The sequence below is a fragment of the Heloderma suspectum genome, chromosome 14 (genome assembly GCF_057233095.1).
Source record: "Heloderma suspectum isolate Gila_16-S chromosome 14, 16-S_ref, whole genome shotgun sequence".
Classification (NCBI taxonomy): Eukaryota; Metazoa; Chordata; class Lepidosauria; order Squamata; family Helodermatidae; genus Heloderma; species Heloderma suspectum.
Genome location: NC_139471.1, coordinates 24646559 through 24667609, shown reverse-complemented (window position 1 = coordinate 24667609; position 21051 = coordinate 24646559). Strand labels below are relative to the sequence as shown.

General features: G+C 52.0%; 1 protein-coding gene across 1 annotated transcript; it reads right to left on the bottom strand.

The window, feature by feature from the left end:
• Nucleotides 1-4964: 4964 nt before the first annotated feature.
• Nucleotides 4965-20494, bottom strand: AMBP (alpha-1-microglobulin/bikunin precursor). The gene is made up of 10 exons (XM_084821462.1): nt 20373-20494; nt 18697-18839; nt 16652-16728; nt 14455-14568; nt 13195-13296; nt 12320-12357; nt 11629-11707; nt 10735-10902; nt 9278-9442; nt 4965-7777 (listed from the first exon to the last, which is right to left on the bottom strand). The coding sequence occupies exons 1-10, from the start codon at nt 20466-20468 to the stop codon at nt 7743-7745; spliced, it is 1017 nt and encodes a 338-aa protein (XP_084677588.1). The 5' UTR covers nt 20469-20494; the 3' UTR covers nt 4965-7742.
• Nucleotides 20495-21051: the final 557 nt, after the last annotated feature.

Below are 21051 nucleotides of genomic sequence, written 5' to 3'. Positions count from 1 at the left end.
ACCCCATGGACCATAGCACGCCAGGCCTTCCTGTCCTGCGCTCTCTCCCGGAGCGTGCTCAAGTTCATTTTCATTGCATCAGTGATGCTCTCTAGCCATCTCATCCTCTGCCGTCCCCTTCTCCTTTTGCCTTCAGTCTTTCCCAGCATCAGGGTCTTTTCCAGTGAGTTTTCTCTTTGCATTAGGTAGCCAAAATATTTGAGCTTCAGTTTCAGTATCTGTCCTTCCAATGAGCAATCAGGGTTGATTTCCTTTAGGATTGACTGATTTGACCTCCTTGCAGTCCAGGGGACTCGTAAGAGTCTTCTCCAGCACCACAGTTTGAAAGCATCGATTCTTCGGGGCTCAGCCTTCCTTATAGTCCAGCTCTCACAGCTATACGTTGCTACTGGGAAAACCATAGCTTTGATTAGATGGACCTTTGTCGGCAAGGTGATGTCTCTGCTTCTTACTATGCTGTCTAGGTTTGCCATAGCTTTCCTCCCAAGGAGCAAGCGTCTTTTAATTTCATGGCTACAGTCACCGTCTGCGGTGATCTTGGAGCCCAAGAAAATAAAATCTGTCACTGCTTCCATTTCTTCCCCTTCCATATGCCAGGAAGTGATGGGGCCAGATGCCATGATCTTAGTTTTTTTAATGTTGAGTTTCAGACCAGCTTTTGCACTCTCCACTTTCACCCTCAACAAGAGGCTCTTGAGATCCTCTTCGCTTTCTGCTATTAGGGTGCTATCGTCTGCGTATCTGAGGTTGTTGATAATTCTCCTGGCAATCTTAATTCCGACCTGTGATTCATCCAACCCAGGGTTTCTCATGATGTACTCTGCATATAAGTTAAATAAGCAGGGCAACAGTATACAGCCTTGTCGTACTCCTTTCCCAATTTTGAACCAATCGGTTGTTCCATGTCTGGTTCTTACTGTTGCTTCTTGACCCTCGTACAGGTTTCTCAGGAGACAGGTAAGGTGGTCTGGTACTCCCATCTCTTTAAGAATTTGCCAGTTTGTTGTGATCCACACAATCAAAGGCTTTAGCGTAGTCAATGAAGCAGAAATAGACGTTTTTCTGGAATTCTCTTGCTTTCTCCATGATCCAGCGAACGTTGGCGATTTGATCTCTAGTTCCTCTGCCTCTTCGAAACCCAGCTTGTACTTCCGGTAGTTCTCGGTTCACGTACTGCTGAAGCCTAGCTTGTAGGATTTTGAGCATCACCTTGCTGGCATGTGAAATGAGCGCAATTGTATGGTAGTTTGAACTCTCTTTGGCGTTGCCCTTCTTTGGAATTGGAATGTAAACTGATCTTTTCCAGTCTTGTGGCCACTGTTGAGTGTTCCAAATTTGTTGGCATATTGAGTGCAGCACTTTAACAACATCATCTTTTAGGATTTTAAATAGCTCAGCTGGAATACTGTCATCTCCGCTAGCTTTGTTGTTAGTAATGCTTCCTAAGGCCCACTTGACTTCACTCTCTAGGATGTCCAGCTCAAGTTCAGTGATCATGGCTATCATTCAGATCTTTCCTGTATAGTTCTTCTGTGTATTCTTTCCACCTCTTCTTAATCTCATCTGCTTCTGTTAGGTCCCTGCCTTCTTTGTCCTTTATCATGCCCGTCTTTGCACAAAACGTTCCCTTGAGATCTCCAATTTTCTTGAAGAGATCTCTAGTCTTTCCCATTCTGTTGTTTTCCTCCATTTCTTCGCATTGTTCATTTAAGAAGGCCTTCTTGTCTCTCCTTGCTATTCTCTGGAACTCTGCATTCTGTTGGATATCTCTTCCCCTTTCTCCCTTGCTTTTCGCTTCCCTTCTTTCCTCAGCTACTTGTAAAGCCTCATCAGACAGCCACTTGGCTTTCTTGCATTTCTTTTTCTTTGGGATGGATTTAGTTGCTGCCTCCTGAACAATGTTACAGACCTCCATCCATAGTTAGTTCCTCAGGCACACTGTCTCTCAGGTCTAATCCCTTCAATCTATTCCTCACCTCCACTGTATATTCATAAGGGATATGATTTAGGTCATACCTGAATGGTTTAGTGGTTTTCCCTACGTTCTTCAATTTAAGCCGAAATTTTGCAAGAAGCAGCTCATGATCTGAGCCACAGTCAGCTCCAGGTCTTGTTTTTACTGACTGTATGGAGCTTCTCCATCTTTGGCTGAAAGGACATAATCAATCTGATTTCGATATTGGCCATCTGGTGATGTCCATGTGTAGAGTCGCCTCTTGTGCTGTTGGAAAAGAGTGTTTGCTATGATCAGCGTGTTCTCTTGGCAAAACTCTATTAGCCTTTGTCCTGCTTCATTTTGTACACCAAGGCCATGCCTGCCTGTTATCCCGGTGATTTCTTGACTTCCTACTTTAGCATTCCAATCCCCTATGATGGAGAGGACATCTTTTTTTGTTGTTCATTCTAGAAGGTGTTGCAGGTCTTCATAGAACAGATCAACCTCAGCTTCTTCGGCCTCAGTGGTTGGGGCATAGACTTGAATTACTGTGATGTTGAATGGTTTGCCTTGGATTCGTACTGAGATCATTCTATTGTTTTTGAGATTGTACCCCAGTACTGCTTTTCCCACCCTTTTGTTGACTATGAGTGCTACTCATAGTTCCAGTCGGTTCGACAGCACTCACATCTCATGCTAGTCCTGGGTGGCACCACTTAGGATTAAATCCAGAGTCGCCTCCTGGTCGGCTCCATGACCAACTGTTCTAGGCTCAGTAATTTAGGGCATTGAGAAATGTAACCTCTTTGTCGTGACTGGAACTTGCCTTTGTCCAGTCAATGTAAGGCAATTGAAGTTGCTCGTCATTGCAACACTTCCTCTGTTGGAGGCCTCCCTGATTTCATTTCCCATCTCAAGATCACCCTGAGTGTTCTGAACTGGGGGGATGATATCATGTCCCCAGCACTAAAATACTTTTGGGGCCTGGAATCATCACCCACAGCCTTTCTTTTAGGTTTTGGTTCTCTAGTCGGCTTGATGCTATGCCCTCTTTGGCTTACAGAGCAGCACCCCCTCCAGTGCGCCTTTCCCTGTCCTTTCTGACCTTCGTATCGATGACTGTATCCGACTGGTTCCCTCCATTCTACCCATGGAATGCCCACCACATCTAGGTTCTCCTTTAAGCCAGGCACTCCAACTCTCCCATTTTGGCTCAGAGGCTGCTAGCATTGCACAGAAACACCTGTACATACTGCCCTGCCCCAGATGCCTCTGGCATCTGCAACTTCTGCTATGGCACTTTGGCCTCTTTGCCTGGCTATCATGTTTCACCATATGGTCCAGGCCTATCCCTTCCCTGTCCCCATTTGGGCAATCGGAAACATTTTCATCTTCATCCCATAGGGGCAATTCATCCCAGACCAGATGCTTCCCAGCTCCTGTCAGCTTTCATAGAATAGAATCATAGAATCATAGAATAGTAGGGCTGGAAGGGGCCTACAAGGCCATCGAGTCCAACCCCCTGCTCAATGCAGGAATCCAAGTCAGAGCATCCCCAACAGATGGCTGTCCAGCCTCGTCTTGAATGCCTACAGTGTGGGAGAGCCCACCGCCTCCCTAGGTAATGGGTTCCATTGTCGTATTGCTCTAACAGTCAGGACGTTTTTCCTGATGTTCAGCCAGAATCTGGCTTCCTGTCACTTGAGCCCATTATTCCGTGTCCTGCACTCTGGGATGATCGAGAAGAGATCCTGGCCTTCCTCTCTGGGACAACCTTTCAAGTACTTGAAGAGTGCTATCATATCTCCCCTCAGTCTTCTCAAGGCTAAACATGCCCAGTTCTTTCAGTCTCTCTTCATAGGGCTTTGTTTCCAGTCCCCTGATCATCTTCGTTGCCCTCCTCTGAACCCTCTCCAGTTTGTCTGCATCCTTCTTAAAGTATGGTGCCCAGAACTGGACACAGTACTCCAGATGAGGCCTAGCCAGTGCTGAGTAGAGGGGAACTAGTACTTCCCGGGATTTGGAAGCTATGCTTCTATTAATGCAGCCCAAAAGAGCATTGGCCTTTTTTGCAGCCACATCCCATTGTTGGCTCATATTCAGCTTGTGATCGACAACAATTCCAAGATCTTTCTCGCTTGTAGTGTTGTTGAGCCACGTACCCCCATCTTGTAACTGTGCATTGGGTTTCTTTTTCCTAGGTGCAGAACTTGGCATTCATCCCTATTAAATGTCATTCTGTTGTTTTCTGCCCAGCGCTCCAGTCTATCCAGATCACTTTGAATTTTGTTTCTGTTTTCAAAAGTATTAGCTATCCTGCCCAATTTTGTGTCATCTGCACATTTGATCAGCATTCCCTGCACCTCCTCCTCCAAGTCATTAATAAAAATGTTAAAGAGATTTAACATTTTTCCACAAACAAGTTCAGTCCTATCAATTATGCAGCCCCATGGATGTCCGTGGTGCTTTAGAGGATGAACAGAGAAGACAGTCCTCTGCCCCATGGAGCTTACAAGGGGGAAGGCATTCCCATGAGCACAAACACACATAGCCATGCGCCCCACGTAAAGACACAGATTGCTAAACATGAAGGGCTCCCTGGGTGCAATCAGTGGGCATTAAAATCCTGTGCAGGTTCACTCAGCAGTATGTCTCATTGAGTTCAATGGAGCTTACTTCCAAGTAAGTGCATACCCATGTACCTGGGAGTAAGCCCCATGAACTAATTAGGACCGACCTGAGTAGGCAGGCACAGGATGGCACTGCCAGGGTGTTAATAAGGGGAAGCTCTCACATGCCATGGTTGCTGCTGGAGGACTGGAACACCACGGCTTCTCTGCCTCCCCGCACCATTGTGTAACCCCAAGATCACAGAGAGAAGAGAGTTCACTGGATGAAAATGCCCTTCCCTTGGACCTCCGAGGAATCCCCATTCTCTCTGCTTTTACAAAACCTGTCAAGGTGCACTATTTGGTCTGGGCCTTCTAAACGGGATTCTAGCCTTTTTACTGTGATTTCTTTTGAATGTTTTAATGATGGTTTTATTGCCGATTTTCATGTTTATGTTGCTGTTTGTATTGTTTGGAGCTGTTGTACCACACCTTGGTTGGTTGGTCTGTTTGCAGAAAGGCAGTATAAAAATACTTAAAAATAAAGAACAATACATATTTTTTAAAGCCCTCACCATTGGGGGCAGTGAAAAGATGGGAGCCTTTCCCACCCCAACACATCATTTTTCTTGTATCCTTTGCTTTGATGCACCTCACTAGTAATAGTGCCATGGCGAAGGAAGGGTTGTTCTCCCTCAACGGGCTTGGAGCAGAAAAGTGTGATTTCTGCTGCTTGTCCTTGAAGAGGACAAATGCTTGAGCTGATACATTCATGCAAATGCATTCATATCTGATTTACATTTGTCCAGCAAGCACTGGAAAAGTGCTTCCAAAAGACCTGGGGCTTTGGGCGATTCAAGTGATGTGATGATGGAGAAGGGATCCATTGGCCTCTTGCGCCACCTGTTGACACCAGGAAGTAGTGAGGCGCTCTTAGGATTTAAAATCCAAAAATCGCAGCTAGGCAATGTCTTTATTACGACTAACGAAAATCCCACAAAAGGTTGGGGAAGCTTTCGAGTTCCCAAGGACCCTTCAACAGTTTAGTGTTCATCAAGCTCAGCCTGATGAAGAGTTCTGGGAAACTCAAAAGCTCGCTTAATCTTTTCTGGCATTTTGGTTGGTCCTAAGAAACGGATTATGGGGCCACGGTGGCTTAGTGGTTAAGATGCTGAACTGCAGACTGGAAGGTCGTCAGGACAGCAGTTCGAGACCCGAGTGCTGCGTGACGGAGTGAGCTCCCGTCTTCAGTCCCAGCTTCTGCCAACCTAGCAGTTTGAAAGCAAGAAATTGCAAGTAGATAAATAGGTACCGCCTCGGCAGGAAAAGTAACAGCGTTCTGTGCACCTCGGTGTTCAGTCATGCCGGCCACATGACCACGGAAGCGTCTTCGGACAGCGCTGGCTCTCCGGCTTAGAAACGGGGATGAGCACCGCACCCTAGAGTCGGACACGACTGGTTGGGGACACCTTTACCTTTACCTTTTTAAGAAATGGATTGCCTAACAGTGGAGCTCCCTAAACTGGAGATAAAGTCTATCACTGTCTTGATAAAAAACAAGACAGCCAAGCTGGTCCATAACTTAAGAACATGAGAGTCGTGCTGGATCAGGCCAGGGTCCATCAAATCCAGCATTCTGTTCCCACAGTGGCCAACCCGCTGCCCAAGGGAGACCTGAAGGTGAGTGTGAGTGATGCACCTTGGGGCACAGCATCCCAACTCGTATAGCCTCATGTGATCTGAGCTGGTGGTGGCTGACCAAGGAAGAGACCTGGGGATTGTAGTGGACCCCTCGGCGAAAGGGTCGACCCAGTGTGCAGCTGCAGTGTAAGAAGCAAATGTCATGTTAGGCATAATTAGGAAAGGAATCAAAAATAAAATGGTGAAAATCATACCGCCCTTATACAAATGACAGAGGTGTACAAAATGATGCATGGTGTGGAGGCATTTTTCTCCCTCTCTCATAATACTAGAACCCAGTGAGGTAATCCCCTGAAGCTGACTGGGGGGAGATTCAGGGCCGATCAAAGGAAGTCCTTCTTCGCACAGCGCAGAGTTAAGCTACGGAATTTGCTACCCCAAGATGTAGGGATGGCCACCACTTGGGATGGCTTTAAACGGGGGTTGGACAAATTCCCAGAGGAGAGGGCTACCAATGGCTACTAGTCCTGTGGGCTATGTGCTACTTCCAGTACCAGAGGCAGTGAGCCTACATGCACCAGTTGCTGGGGAACATGGGTGGGAGGGGGCTGTTGTGCTCATGCCCTGCTTGTGGGTTCCTGGTCGGCAGCTGGTTGGCCACTGTCTGAACAGAGTGCTGGACTAGATGGACCCTGGCCCGATCCAGCACGACTCTTATGTTCTTAACTGTGGGTTTTGGATTTTTACTCATGGACCAGCATGGCTATCTTTTGTTTTTTATGTGCCTTAGGATTTGACATGAACAGGATTTGCACAAGAACACAGCAGGTAAATGTTGCTATAGGTTGACCCCCTCCAGGCTGTTTTAAAATGTTTAATTATCGATTGCTCTGTGCAATTGCTTTAATGCTGAATTTGCAATGATGATGATTTATGCAATGTTAAGGTATAACCATTATAAACTGGTTCCAATTAGCCACCATTCCACATGATGCTTTATAGAAAGAAAGGGGGAGGCCATGATCCAAATTTCAACTGTGGAGGAAAGAACAGGCAGGAGAAGGGGGGGTCACAAGGAGTGTGTGTGGGAGGGATGAATCTGAGCACACGTGTGCTTTCTCAAGCTAGTGCTTTGTTGAAGCTGAGAATGAGGACTAAGGGTCAAGACAAAGGCCCCACAGAAATGGGGAGGGAGTTGAAGTGGGAGCGGGGAGGGGGTGTCATGCTCATGTTCCAGGAAATGGGGGCAGCACAGGAAAACAAGAGGTTAAGGGAGCGGGACTGATGCTCATGAGTGGGTCAGTGGGTGTGATACGAGCAGACAGCTAGGGAGAGCCAAGGCCTTGGAGGACTCTGACACTGAGGACTAGCAGCTTAGGCTGGATGCCACAAGGGGTGGGGAGCCCCCGTAGGAGACTGCAGAGGGCGGTCTTGAATGCACCACATGGTTCAGTCTAAAAGATTGCCTTTATTCATGCTGGCACACTCCGGGAAGGCCAATTGGAAAGAGACGCAGCTCTGCCATCAGCAGCCCCAAATGTTCCTTGGACACCACCTCACTGCGGGGACGGGCGGAGGAATTCTTCATCTCCTGGGAGGAAGGAAAGAGGAGAGGAGAATGGTGGCCAGGGTTGGACTTGAACGCCTGAGGGCCCTGTGGTCTCCCAGACCAGCCTCCCCAACCTGGAGGGCCCACAGCACAGTTGGCTGGGGGATGCTGGGAGCTGTAGACCAACACAGCTAGGGCGGGCAGTTGGGGAAGCTGATCCAGAGGATTCCTCTAAGGCTGTGAGATAACGGACAGCTTGCCTGGCTGATCCGGAGGGGCTAATTCTGGCTCAGTTCTCCTTTTCACCACTCTGTTTTAAGGGGCAAGAAACCGTACGGTTGGGTTCAGGATTCATCTCCCTAAGCACCTTGGCTTTTGTTCTGGCAAATTTTCTAGTCCTTATGAGAAGATCTTCTTGAAAACGCACGGGCAACACTTTCCTAAAATCTCAGGAGCCAAAAGGGCAGCTGGAAAATACTTACAGTGCCCAGGATAGGTGGGCACGTCTGCCCAGTGCCCTGCCCAGTTCCTGGCCCTCAGCAGCCCTGACGAAATGATGCAGAGTAAATGAGGTGAACTAGAAAGATTCAGGCACCTTTGCACAAGCTTTGTTTAAACAGGTTGCAGAACCCAGCTTTTCCTTGCACCAGTTAGTACATGCTATGAGCCATAATACAAAAATGGAACCTTCCTGTTCCAAGGCAGTCTACCTCTGAATGCCAGGTATTGGGGATAGAGTACCAGGGAGCATGGTGGCTTTCCTGCCCTGTGAGCCTCCTGGAAGAGCCTGGCTGGCTAGTGCTGGAAACAGAGGCCTAGACTAGGTGGACCTAGAAGGGCTGTTCTCGAGTTGTTGTGTTTGTTCTTTGCTCCACCTAGCAAGCTTCCTGACACCTCAGGGCCAGCACTGTGCATGCACGCTGCAATTCTGCACATGCTCAGGAATTTAGCACCCTGCGCATTTTGTTTGGTTTGGTTTTTTAAAGCATGCTTCTAGTCCTTATGGGCAAGATGGTGCCTGGACAAGACCTACTGAAATCACAGAAGCTGGGCAGAGGGATTGAATCAGGGTTTTTCTTGGGGGGAGGGACTTCTCTGTTTCCCACAGCTCTTTGCCTCTCCCCAGAAATAGTCCAAGCAGAATCACTGCTGCAATCTTAAGGAAAGGGATGCAAATGTTCCTGAGTTTGCACAATATGTACAAGTTGTACAAGCCAGTTTTTCCTGGTGCAAAATTTATATAAATATTAGGGGGACAATGTTTAATCCATTAATCAGATTCCCTCATTTAAAAATTACTCGCATCAAAAGGCGCACTCATGCTGATTAATGGGGGTAGTAGACTGAAATGTTAATGTTCTTTTAAGAAGAGAAATACTTATAAAAATGAAAGCTGGCAAATGCCACCTTGGAAGAAGCATTCGCCCTTCTCCTAGAGCTGGAGGGCGCCAGGCTGGGGAAGAGTTATTTCTGTGCACACAGCAGCCCTGCGCAGTCAGGGGCTCTCCTAAGGGCTGCCTGAGAGGGCAGGGGGGGCCGTACCATCGGGGAGGACTCCGCAATACTCCTTGCACTCCTTCTCCAGGTAAAACTTGTTTGCGTTGCCTCCACAGCCCTGGAAAGTGACGCACTTGCCCTGGGTTGCGTTGAAGGCCCAAAACACGGTGTTGCAAGCACCTCCGGGGATGATGGGGAGCCGGCAGGCCGCTGGGGGGGGGAGAAAATGTGAGAACACCCCCTTGGGCTCCTGGGCCCGTTGGGGTGAGCGTAGGGCTGAACCGGCCCATGGACCGCCAAGCCGGGCAGGGCTCCTCCGCTCCCCGCTTGGCGCAGCGGGGCAGGGCTCGCGGCTGCCTGATGAGTGGGGCCCCGCCGCCCCCAGACGTCCCTGTGCCCTCCGAGCTGAGCTGCGATCCCCACAGTAGCTGGGGGGGATTTTCCCAGCAGCAAGATATCATTCCCTGCTGCGGCGCGAGGGACTCGAGGGCGGCCAGGGCCGGGGAGGGCGATTCGGGGCCATTCGCTCGGCAGAGGCCCCGCTCCTGGGGGGACGGAGACTGCTAGGGTGGGCTGGCCGAGAGGGATCGGCCCCGCCGCCGGGCGCTTTGGGCCTAGGGATGTCAGAGAATTCCGCCATGGTTCTCGGTGAGGCCGAATGCCAGTGCATTCGGCCCCCCGAACTCCATGGTGGAACGGCCTGCCACCCCCCTGCCCCCCCGCGGATCCCCCCCGAGACAAGACTTACCTGGTGCGGATGTTCCGGACGGTGGCGGCTCCAGTGGCGGCTTCGGCGGCTGGTCTTCTGACTGGCCGCCGCCGCCATTTGCAGTCTGTTCCCCCCCCCCCATTCGTGATAGGCTACGTAAAGACTTACGTAGCCTATCACGTCTGGGTTAAAAAAAAAAAACGTGTACGCAAATGGCGGCAGCTACGCCATTTGCGTTCCTTATTTTTGGCTGTCTTAGTCTACGTAAATATTTACGTAGACTAAGACGGCGAAAATAAGGGGGAACGCAAATAGCGTAGTGGACGCTATTTGCGTTCCCCCTTATTTTCGCCGTCTTAGTCTACGTAAATATTTACGTAGACTAAGACAGCCAAAAATAAGGAACGCAAATGGCGTAGCTGCCGCCATTTGCGTACACGTTTTTTGGTTTTTTTTTTTTAACCCAGACGTGTTAGGCTGCGTAAGTCTTTACATAGCCTATCACGGCTGAATTCAGGGACGCAAACGGCAGTGGCTACTGCCGCCGCCATTTGCGTCCCTGCTAGCCAGCGGCCGGATGTCTGGCTGCTGGCGGAGCTGGCCGGCAGCTCCGTGGAATCCCTGCGGAGCGGAGCGGAGCCGGCTGGCCAGGATTCCACGGGGAGGGACGGAGCGCCTCCCCCCCCCAGCGGAACCCGGCGGAGCCAGGTAAGCAGGGTTTCGTACACCCCTATTTGGGCCCCTCGGGGGCGGCCGGGGGCGGCCACGAGCGCCGCGCCGCTCTGCCGCTCACCCTCCGTCCTGCACGCCTGCAGGCAGGCCCTCTCGGAAGGGAAGTTGTTGCCGTTCCCGACGCAGCCCCCGTAGAAGAACGCCTCGCACATCTGGGAGGTGGCATTGTAGAAGTACCGAACGTTCATCCCAAGGCAAGGTCCCGCGCTCACCGGCTGGCGGCAGTCATCTGCGGGCGACAAAGGGGGCGTCTGCAGTGGCGGGGCCAACACCTTGGGCCGAAGCGACGGGGGGTTCTTCTTGAGTCCCTGCTCAGGTGCCAAGGATGGTCCCTGCTCTGCTCTCCGTCCTGATGGTTCCTTGACATTAAACCTGACTTGGACTGGACAGCCCCTCCAAACAATGACTGTCTTCTGACATGTCTCCAGAACAGAGGCCTGACCTCTGTAAAATAAGCCCCCTGGCCACCCTAGTGTCCAAGGGTTCAGGAAGCCCCGTAGGATCTGTGTTTGGAGCCGACTTAGCTTCTGTGGACTGGGCATGTACCAGCTGCCTGAGAGATCATTTGTGGCCAAATGGACCCGTGGGTATGCAACATCAGCCCTTCAGACTGGCTAGCAGCATGATGCCTCCAGACTGGCTAGGCTTAGTATATCTACCAGGAGCTTGGCCTTCTGACTTTGCCTAGTCTCTCCAGCTTCCCTCCTCAGGAACTCAGAGCTGGAGAGGCACCTTCGAGGTCTAGTGACTGTGGCCCTCATCTCAGCTTATGCCTACAACAGAGGTTGTTGGACTGCAACTCCTATCAACCCTCGCCACTGCCAATGCTGGCTAGGGCTGATGGGAGCTGCAGTCCCACAACCTCTGGAGGGATACAAGTTGCCCACCCCTGGCCTAGAGGAGGCCACCATTTCTCCCAATCCTGTGGCAGGAAGGCTACGGGTGGGGAACTGACCTTCCGTGTTGCCAGGGGCGTTTTGCCAGGGGCCGTCGGCAGAGCCTTCGTCATCGAGTGAGGCGGTCCTCCGAACCCTCTGCCAAGGCAAGAAAGGCCGTGAGCCGGTGATGATTTGCAGCCACAACAGCACAAGCGGCTTCGGTCCGTTTCTCTTCCACACACAACCCAGGCATGCGTTAGGCAGATCGGATGTGGTGCCGAGGCTCTGCCTTCCGGGGTCCCTTGGGGGTGTGTTGAAGCAGCGGCAGCTCCAAGTTTTGGAGGGCCCTGGGCAAGACAGCTTGGAGGGCCCCTCTTCCAGGAGTCCACCTTGTCAGCTGCTGCTGCTCCCCCTCCTCTTCCTCCTCGTTGCCCCCACTGGCTTGCTGGGCAGGCGGAGGGCCAGGGAGCGAGCAGGCCGTGGCGCCCACTGCTCCTCCCGCTCACCCCCGCCGTTGCCTGGGCCACAGCGAGAGGTGGGGGAACCATCAGGCTGCCACGGGGAAGAGGTGGAGGAGGAGCAACCCCAGGGGGCTCTGGTCAGGGGCCCCTGCTGGGGGTGGGCCCTCGGCAGGTGCCTGGCCAGGCTGGCCCTCGCACCGGCCCTGCATCGAAGCGCGGCTGTCGTCCCCACCCATCTCATCCACCCCAAATCCCCTGGGTGCTCGTGTGATCCCCCCAAAAGGCTCTTTTTAACTCCGTCACCTACCTGTGGTTCATTGGGGGGCTCGGAGGGAACACACTCCCCTGGGAAGAGAGACAGGATGGAGTGGCATTAGGTAGGGAAAGGCAATCGACTGCAGGAGCCAGAGCCCCCAGAGCCTGGCCTGGACCCCGATGAGGCCGTTATCTGGGTGTAAAAGGGAGCATTTGTAGCCCCCAGGCTTGGCAGCAGGAGAACTGGAGTTGGTGGCCTTGCTGGTGATTCTCCAGTGCCCTGCTCAAAATGGCCAGAACAAGCAGCCAAGCAGGGCTGCATGACCTTTTGTTCAATGGCAAATGGGGCTTTTATTGTGACTGAGCACGTTGTCCTGGAATCCTGAACTTCAATTTTTAAAAACATTATTTAAAACCACAACAATTTCCTGGTCCTTATGGTTAACGAGGGGGGACATCTTGACCATGAGTGAGCTTCCAAGACGACGTCCCCCAGCATAAGGTGGTTTCCCATAGCTGTGCCCAGGGGCTTGCCCCCCCAGGAGCGTCACGCACCCACACCTCACTGCTGTGTTCTGCTCGAGTCTGAGATCTGTAGTGGCTCCCAGGAACCTTTAACCGTTTAATTAATTTTATTTTTTACTTCTTGCAGTGTGCCAGCAATTCTCTCATGGCACCATAGGGTGGTCTGGCATATAGTTTGGGAACTTTTCCTGCAACGATTGTGAAGTACAGACAGAACTGCAATCACAACAGCTGATCCTGAGATATGTTTCTCCTTCTGGAGTTTAACCTTGAATTATGCACAAGCAAGAACCAGGAGCTTGCTGAGAAGCATTCCCCCTCCTTAATCTCTCTGAAAACTGAAGTGCCCCCCCTTCTGCTCCCACCCTGGAACTACCCGCCCCCCTTTAGGTCCTCGTTTGCCTTTATTAATCAGGCTGAAAATGGCATCCTCCGGAATCCCCAGTCCCAGGGAGAACTGTCTGAACTCGGCCAAGAGATCCTCCCTCAGCTCTGGGCTCCTCCCTGAAAAGGAAAGAAGAGGCATGGCAGTTGTGTACCCAGTCCGCACCGTAATGCTTTGGGGATGCATAGAGCCCTGCAGGCAACCTTTTTTCTTTGAGGGCCCTTGGCCCCAAGAGCGAAGTTGAACCTTCGCATTTAGAGGGAGCTGTCCTCCGAATTCCAGGCGCTGGATGGGCCACCCCCGTTCCTGCCCCAATTCTGAGCTTTCAAAGGGATCTGGCTGAACACTGTTGGAAACAGCGTGCTTGGGGGAATCCAGCAGGACAAGGTCTCTGCACTATAAAGTGGCTTTAACCCTTGTAGCTTCCCAAAGGAATTCTGGGAGTGGTCATTTCCGATCAGGCAGCGAAAATTCACCATCAACCCTCCTCCAGCCCAAGAGCAAATGTCGCTTCCATGTGAGGAAACAAAATCAGTCTGGTCTGTAGTGTTGACGTGCTCTCAATGCGTCCAGCAGTGCTAGTAGTCATGGCAGCCCTGTGGGGTAGAACGCGGCTCGGTCCGTGACTGCACCACCCTGGGGAGGGCTGGGAGGGATCCTGCCTGCGGCCCTAGAGAGCCGCTGCTGCCAGTCAGCGTCGACTGTGCTGAGCCAGATGGGCCAAGCAGGGTTTGGCACAGTAGAAGCCGGCTCCCCCTGTTCCTACGGCACATGTCTGACCCGGTTGCCTGGAGCTCTGCATCTCTGGAGCTCAGGGAACGTTGGTCTACTGGGCCCCAGGGAAACGCTGCCTTGAGTCCATGCCTGAAATGCGCAGCGCCCCTAAAGTATCAGGCGTCGATGCAGAAACTTTTCTCCCTATCCTGGACAACAGGAGCTTGGTTGTGGTTATAAGGAGGTGAGGTAAAGGCTGCCCATGTTCAGAGGCACTCCCACTTTTGTTATTGCGATCACAAGGCTGTTCTGGCGGCAGAAATTTCACATTTTAGGGCCCCGCAGTGGTGTGACCGACTCAGTGGTCAGGTCGGAATTGCGGCCTAGTGAATCTTCCCCCGTTCCTCAGTGCCTTGCTTCAACCATCCCAAGGTGCTGGACTTCAACCCCTATCACCCCCAGCCGGGGCAGCTGGGGATGATGGGATGTGGAGTCCAACATGTTGCAAGGTTGTGGGTTTGGCAAAGGCTGCCTTAGGGTCATGCTCACTTTGGGCTGCGTACCATAAAGTTTTGCCGTGATGCTGAGTCCTTGGGTGCTGTTCTTCCGCATCACGAAGATGGCATATTCGTCGTAGTTGGTGCGGGCCACGTACATCTCGATGTTTGCCTTCCACCCTAGAGCAACAGATGGAAAAGGGAATTTGCTGGGAGAGCTGCATATATGATATTCTTTGGCCTGGCCATGACAGCTGGTAGCGTTACTCTTTTAATGTTTTAATATAATCTAATTAGAAAATGGCTCCCTGTTTTTGTCATCCAGTTTACTGCTGCAGTTTTTTATTTGCCCATGTTGTTGTCATTTAATGTGTGTTTGATTGCTTATGGTTTTATGAATATTGCTATTCCAGCCTGAAGATCTGGACTGGTGAATTAAAAAAGGGGTGGATGGGAGAAAAGCTTAAAAAAATAAAAATAACTAAATATCGGACACAGAATTCATCTTCTTGAGAATCTAGGTTTCATGGTTGTCTGTGTAAATAAACAAACTCACTCAGGTTCCTAGAACTTATGAGAAGACATTTGATCTGGGAAGCAAAAGAACTAAGCAGGATTTCTAGAAGTCCTGGGGTTAGAGTGGAGGGAGGGAGAGAATTTAGGGGGTCCCCAACCCTTTTGGGTCAGTGAACACATTTGGAATGTTGAGAGCATGTTGTGGTCACTCTCACAAAATGACTGCCATGGTGGTCGGCAGCAGACACGAAACACTCATTTCCCAGAAGGGGACAGGTGAGACTAAAAGAAAAGTAACTTGCCCACGAACCAACGTACAAGGCAGAGGTGGGGGCTGAGCTCTGAAACACAAAACCAATCTTTGGAACCCAAATAAAGAGGGTGCTGGAGGGCAGCACCATACTTTGTGGCATGCCCGCCTCCCAGTTTTTTATAATGACCAAAAAATCATGACAAAAACCCTTAAGAAATAAAATAAAAATCAGGAGGGCCATGGAGCCTGGCAGGGCCACGAGTAGTGTGGGTGGAGCCCCAGGACTAGCAGAAACCACATAAATTATGCCCTGATTAGCAAAACACCGCCTTGCAGTATTTTCCATTTTAAGAGACATTTACAATTCACGCACACACACACACACTCTCTGAGAACCTTCCTTGAATGTAGATTCCCCAGGGTTCTCTCTGAAATGTTTATTGTTCCCCCACCCCCCAGTATGAAACACAGATCTCATCCACTGTAACGGTTTCATGACTTCCCCATTCCATTTTTAATTATTTTTATTTATTTATTACATTTCTATACTACCCAACAGCCAAAGCTCTCTGGGCAGTTCACGGCAATTGAAACCATCAAAGACGACATGATAGTCTCAGTAGCAACACCAGTCCTTCTCTGATCACCGCTTGCAAGTCTGTGACAGAGGGAAGTCTGTTCAGGGAGGAAGCCGCCCTCTTCTTCCCCACTCCCAATTAATCCTGGAGACACGCACTTTGCTCTGCAACCTCTGGGGCATTTCAGAGAGAGAATGACGTCCCCAGCACTCCTGCAGTGTTCTGGATTTCCCTCCTGTTCGGAATAAGGCTCTCCCAACCTGGGGCCCTCAGAGGTATCGGACTACAGCTATGCTTGCTGGGGGATTATGGGAGGTGTAGTCCGACACCTCTGGAGGGTCCCAGGTTGGGGGAGGCTGGAATAGGGTGTGCCCGGAGCGACCCACATGGGTGGCAACCTTGTCTACAGCTGGGCACTTTTTCAATGGATTGATTCCTTTGCTTTTATGCACCAGGCAGTCTGAGAATCGCAACCCACATTCTGCATACATGTGGACCTTCTCAAGGTCCCACCACAACACGTGACGTGACTTTGGGTGGCTGTGCCGACATGGCCTCTGCTCATTGGCACTGACGTGTGGCTGGCTGGCCCAGCCTGCCTACCCGGCAAGGCGTTGCAGTCTGGGGCTGGGGCTGGCAAGGAGACTCCATTCCCCCATCCCTTTGGCTGGCAAAAAAGGCATGTTGGGGGGGGGGGGAGCCATAAGGGCCTGCCATAGCTTTTGGACACCTGCTTGCAGGCATCTGCTCCATGCATATGCCAAGAGGCATCACAATACTGGACAGGGATCTGCTCAAAGACCGAATCTTCCTATGGGTTGAGGAAGAAGGGAGTGCAACAATATCATAAGAAGAATCCCCCAGGTCACACTGGACAACTGATGAGTAGATGCATGTCTCTTGGTTAGACACATACTAGCATTGTAATACTGGACTTTCCCTGGAATGTCGGTCTTCTCGTAATCTGCAGTAACTTTGCTGCACACGCCTTGCCTGCAATGAAAGAGAAAGTGGGACAGTTCTCAGCTCTTTGCAACTTCAGAACTTGAGCTGTCTCCTGAACAAAGAAAGCGTAGTCATTAAATTGATTAAATCTACATACATTGGCATATGAGGGCAGGCGTGTGTGTGTGTGTGTGTGTGTGTGTGAAACACAATTGCTGGAAAGAAAGCATACTCCATTTTTTAAGATAATGTGGCTGTGAGTTGCTTCCCCCTCATCTCACACACAGAGCAGGGAAGACAGAATAATCTCCTGCTTGATTAATGGGGGCACTTTTTTAGATGAACAAAATGTTTTTAACCAATTAAAACCTGATAGATTAATTGACAAAGACTTGCAGCTGTTCTGACCACATCTCTCTGGTCCAGTTAATTTTTATACGGTTGGTGCCATCCCAGAAAATACCACCAGATATATAGTTATTGCATTGTGTGACTTGTCACAGGGTTCGATCCAGATTTATGCTGGCTCAACTGTGCTGGCAGAAGTGGACTTCCCTGCCTCTTCCTCCCCATGGCAGCCCCTCCAGCCCCCTGCAAATGCTGCACAGAGACCTGGCTTGCACGTAACGACAACCCAGAATATGGGCTTAGTAGGGATTGTCATTGAATCGTGGGTTCGTTACATGTGAAAGTAACAAGTACATGTGAATGTACATGTGAAATGTACATGTGTTACATGGACAACCCATGACAAGTACTGTACCCATGGTTCGTTGTTGGGTTGTGAACTAAAGCATAGTGCAGGGCTCCAGCATAATGACGACCCATGATTCAGTGACAACCCATACTGCAAAACAGGCCAGAGAGTCCGGAGACCCTGCTGAAGGGGATGAGCTGTGGTGTGGGGGCAGAGGGATCCCCCTAGATTGGGTGGAGAGACCTTCCGCAGGGAGACCCCTTCCTCCCACGGAAGACAAATCCTGGATCCAACCCCCAATTTATATACTGCCACTTTCCACTTGAAGGTTCCTTAGGAAAAGCAGGTACCCAGGCCGGCCCACAATATCCCCTCCCCCTCTACAGGGATGGAGATTTCCATTGCTGCCCCGTCCTTCTTTTTCCTCCAGCAGCAGAGTGTTCCTGTCCACAGGGGAACATCCCTCCACCTGCACACATATTTAACACTGGCAAAGCAAGTCTGTGCGCAGAGCAGCCCCCTCATCATGCGAGGATGAAGCCTGCGCAAAGAAAACACCTGTGATAATTGTGGATGTTCATGTGCTTTTATACAGTTTAAAATATATATTCCAGGGATGTGGGGGTGATCAGAGGGGCAGCAAAAGTGGACTCTGGGAGCTATTACAGTTGCAAAGAGACTCACACTTCAAGCTTGGAAGGATAAACACTCATTGAGTGGTCTGAAGATCCTACTGCTCTTGCTACATTTGAATGTATGTCCTACAGCAATCTCATATGGAAGCTTCTTTAGATATATGAATTGCTTATATTAATGTATATATTTGAAATAGAAGTGTTGAGTCCTTTTTTTTATTAATGGTATTGTGAACATTATCATGTATGGATATGCTAGTATATCATGGTCTTTCTCTCCCCCCACCCCCCTTCTTCTTTTTTTTGTTATATTTACAAATATTTTTTAAAATAGAAGGAGGAGGAGGCCAAGAGACTAAACACAGGAAGAGAAGATGGACAGACAGGTGGCATATCCTTCATGGAGGAGAGTGGCTAGCTGCTCATGATGGCTAAACAGAACCTCCAAGTCCAGGAGCACTGTACCTCCTTAGAGGCAAACAGTGGGGAAGGCTGGCTTTTGGGCTTCCCAGTGGCATCTGGTTGTCCACTGCAGGAAACCAGATGCTGGACAGGATGAACCTTTAGTCTGATCCAGCAGGACTCTTCCCATATTCCTTTGTGACATCAACCAACGGGGATGTCTTCCTGTTTTCCGTGGAGGAGCACTGCATTTTCCATTCTTTGCCCCTGAGCAGAACCTACCTGATCCTGGTAGTGGTGAGGCTGATCTCCTCGCTTGTTTTCCCAGGGGCCACCACCAGCGTGCCCATGTTGAAGCGGTCCTTATATTGCATCATCCAGCGGCAAGTCGTGCCAATTGCAATGCCGTACCATTTTCCATAGAGCTACAAAGGACCAAGGACCAGGGGAAGAGAGAGAGAGAGGAAGAGAGAGAGAGAGAGCTCCTTTTGAAACAAACAAGCAAACAAAGGCGAGGGTTCAGGGGAGGGCAACAAAGATGATCAGGGGACTGGAAACAAAGCCCTATGAGGAGAGACTGAAGGAACTGGGCATGTTTAGCCTTGAGAGGAGAAGACTGAGGGGAGATAGGATAGCGCTCTTCAAGTCCTTGAAAGGTTGTCACAGAGGGGAAGGCCAGGATCTCTTCTCCATCATGCCAGAGTGCAGGACACGGGATCATGGGCTCAGGTGACAGGAAGCCAGATTCCGGCTGAACATCAGGAAAAACATCCTGACTGTTTGAGCAATACGACAATGGAACTGATGACCTAGGGAGGTGGTGGGCTCTCCCACACTGGAGGCATTCACCCTGTTAGGGCAGACTTCAGTTCCTATCATCCCCAGCCAGCACAGCCTATGGTCAGGCATGCTGGGAGCTGTAGTCCAAGACATCTGGCAGGCACCAGGTTGGAAAAGGCTGTGTTATGGGTTATTTGGGGGACTATTGGTTTATTTATTAGTTTATTTACTAGACTTATTAGATTAGAGAGCATCAGCTGTTGGGTGGTACGGAAATGTAATAAATAAAATCAATAAAATTACTGTCCAATTGGCAAATGCCCTTGGGGTGAGTTAAACAATCATAGGTGGCATTTTAGTGCTTTAAAGCCAACAGTTCAAATTTAATCAGAAAATGAATTGCTGTCCATGACCCACACCTAGTGCGGAAGGCAGAGCAAGGAGATGTTAACCCAGCAAGGGCCCGGAGGAGACAGATTGCTTTATACCAGTTGTCATGAACCTGGTGCCCTCCAGATGTGTCGGACAACAGCTTGTGAGAACGGATGAACATCAGGAGAGCCCCGCGGGATCAGGCCGAGGGTCCACCTGGTCCAGCATTCTGTTCACACAGGCGCCAGCCAGCCGTCGGCCACGATCCCGCAAGCGGCATGAGCGCAACAGCCCCTCCCGCCCATGTTCCCCAGCAACTGGAGCGCATAGGCTCACTGCGCGTGGTGCTGGAGGCAGCGCAGAGCCAGCAGGACCAGCAGCCGCGGATCGCCTCCTCCTCCGGGAATTTCTCCAACCCCCTTCTGAGCCGTCCCAAGCGGCGGCCGCCACGACGCCCTGCGGCAGCCAGTTCCGTGGTTTCCCTCTGGCGGGGCGGGGCGGGGAGCCCCCCTTCGCCCCCCCTTCGCCCCCCAGCTTCGCGGGGCCCCGCTGGGCTCCAGTTCTCGGAGAGAGGGAGGGGAAGGGCTGCCGTCAATTCCCGTCCGCCGCGGCCGTCGGCCCCGCTGGCGGGCCGTGACGGGAGCCGCAACCCCCCCGGAGGCGCCCGGCGGCGGGCGGCCGGTCCCCTCCGAGCGGCAGGGCTTCCCGGGCCCCGGGGCTGCCGGGACCGCGGGGAGCCGGGCTCTCCCGCCGCGCGAGGCCGCGGGGCCCTGGGCGCGCCCGCCGCGTCCCCGCCCGCGCCCGACCTGCGGCTCCGCGAAGTGCGCCTGCACCGGGACGCCGCCGGCCGGGGCCAAGGCGGCCGCGGAGACGACGAGGAGGAGGGCCGCCTGGAGCGCCATGCCGCCGCGGTGGCTCCTGCTGCACTGAGCGGGCGGCCCTCCGGCCCCTGGGCGGCGGCCGCAGCCTCGCTCCGGGCGGGGCGGCCGGACTTCGCCCTGCTGGCCCAGGCGGGCGCGCGGCCGGAGGGGCCGGCGAAGGGCGGGCCGGAGGCCTGCGGGCAGGCGCGTCCGGGCGCGCGGGGGGGCGCCTCGGCCCGGGCCCCTCGTCGTCGTCCCCGAGGCGCGGCCCCCGGCGAGGAAGCGGCGCCGCCCCTGCGGGGGCCCCGGCCTGCCGTCGCCCGCCTCGCCGCGCGCCTGGCGTCGATGTCCCGACGGCTGCTGCCCGCAGTCGCTGTCCTGCCTCCTCTCAGGATACAAGACCTGCCAGGGGGGCATAAGAACAAGCAGTCACAGTGCAGACTGTCGACAGCGTGGTGTAGCGGTTAGAGCGCTGGACTGGGTCTCCGGCGCTCCAGGCTCTCGTCCGCACTCAGCCATGAAGCTCCCTGGGCGACTTTGGGCCAGTCCCAGACTCTCTGCCTAACGCACCTCACAAGGTTGCTGCGAGGGTGAAGCAGAGGGGGGGGGGGGGCTTTGCACTGCC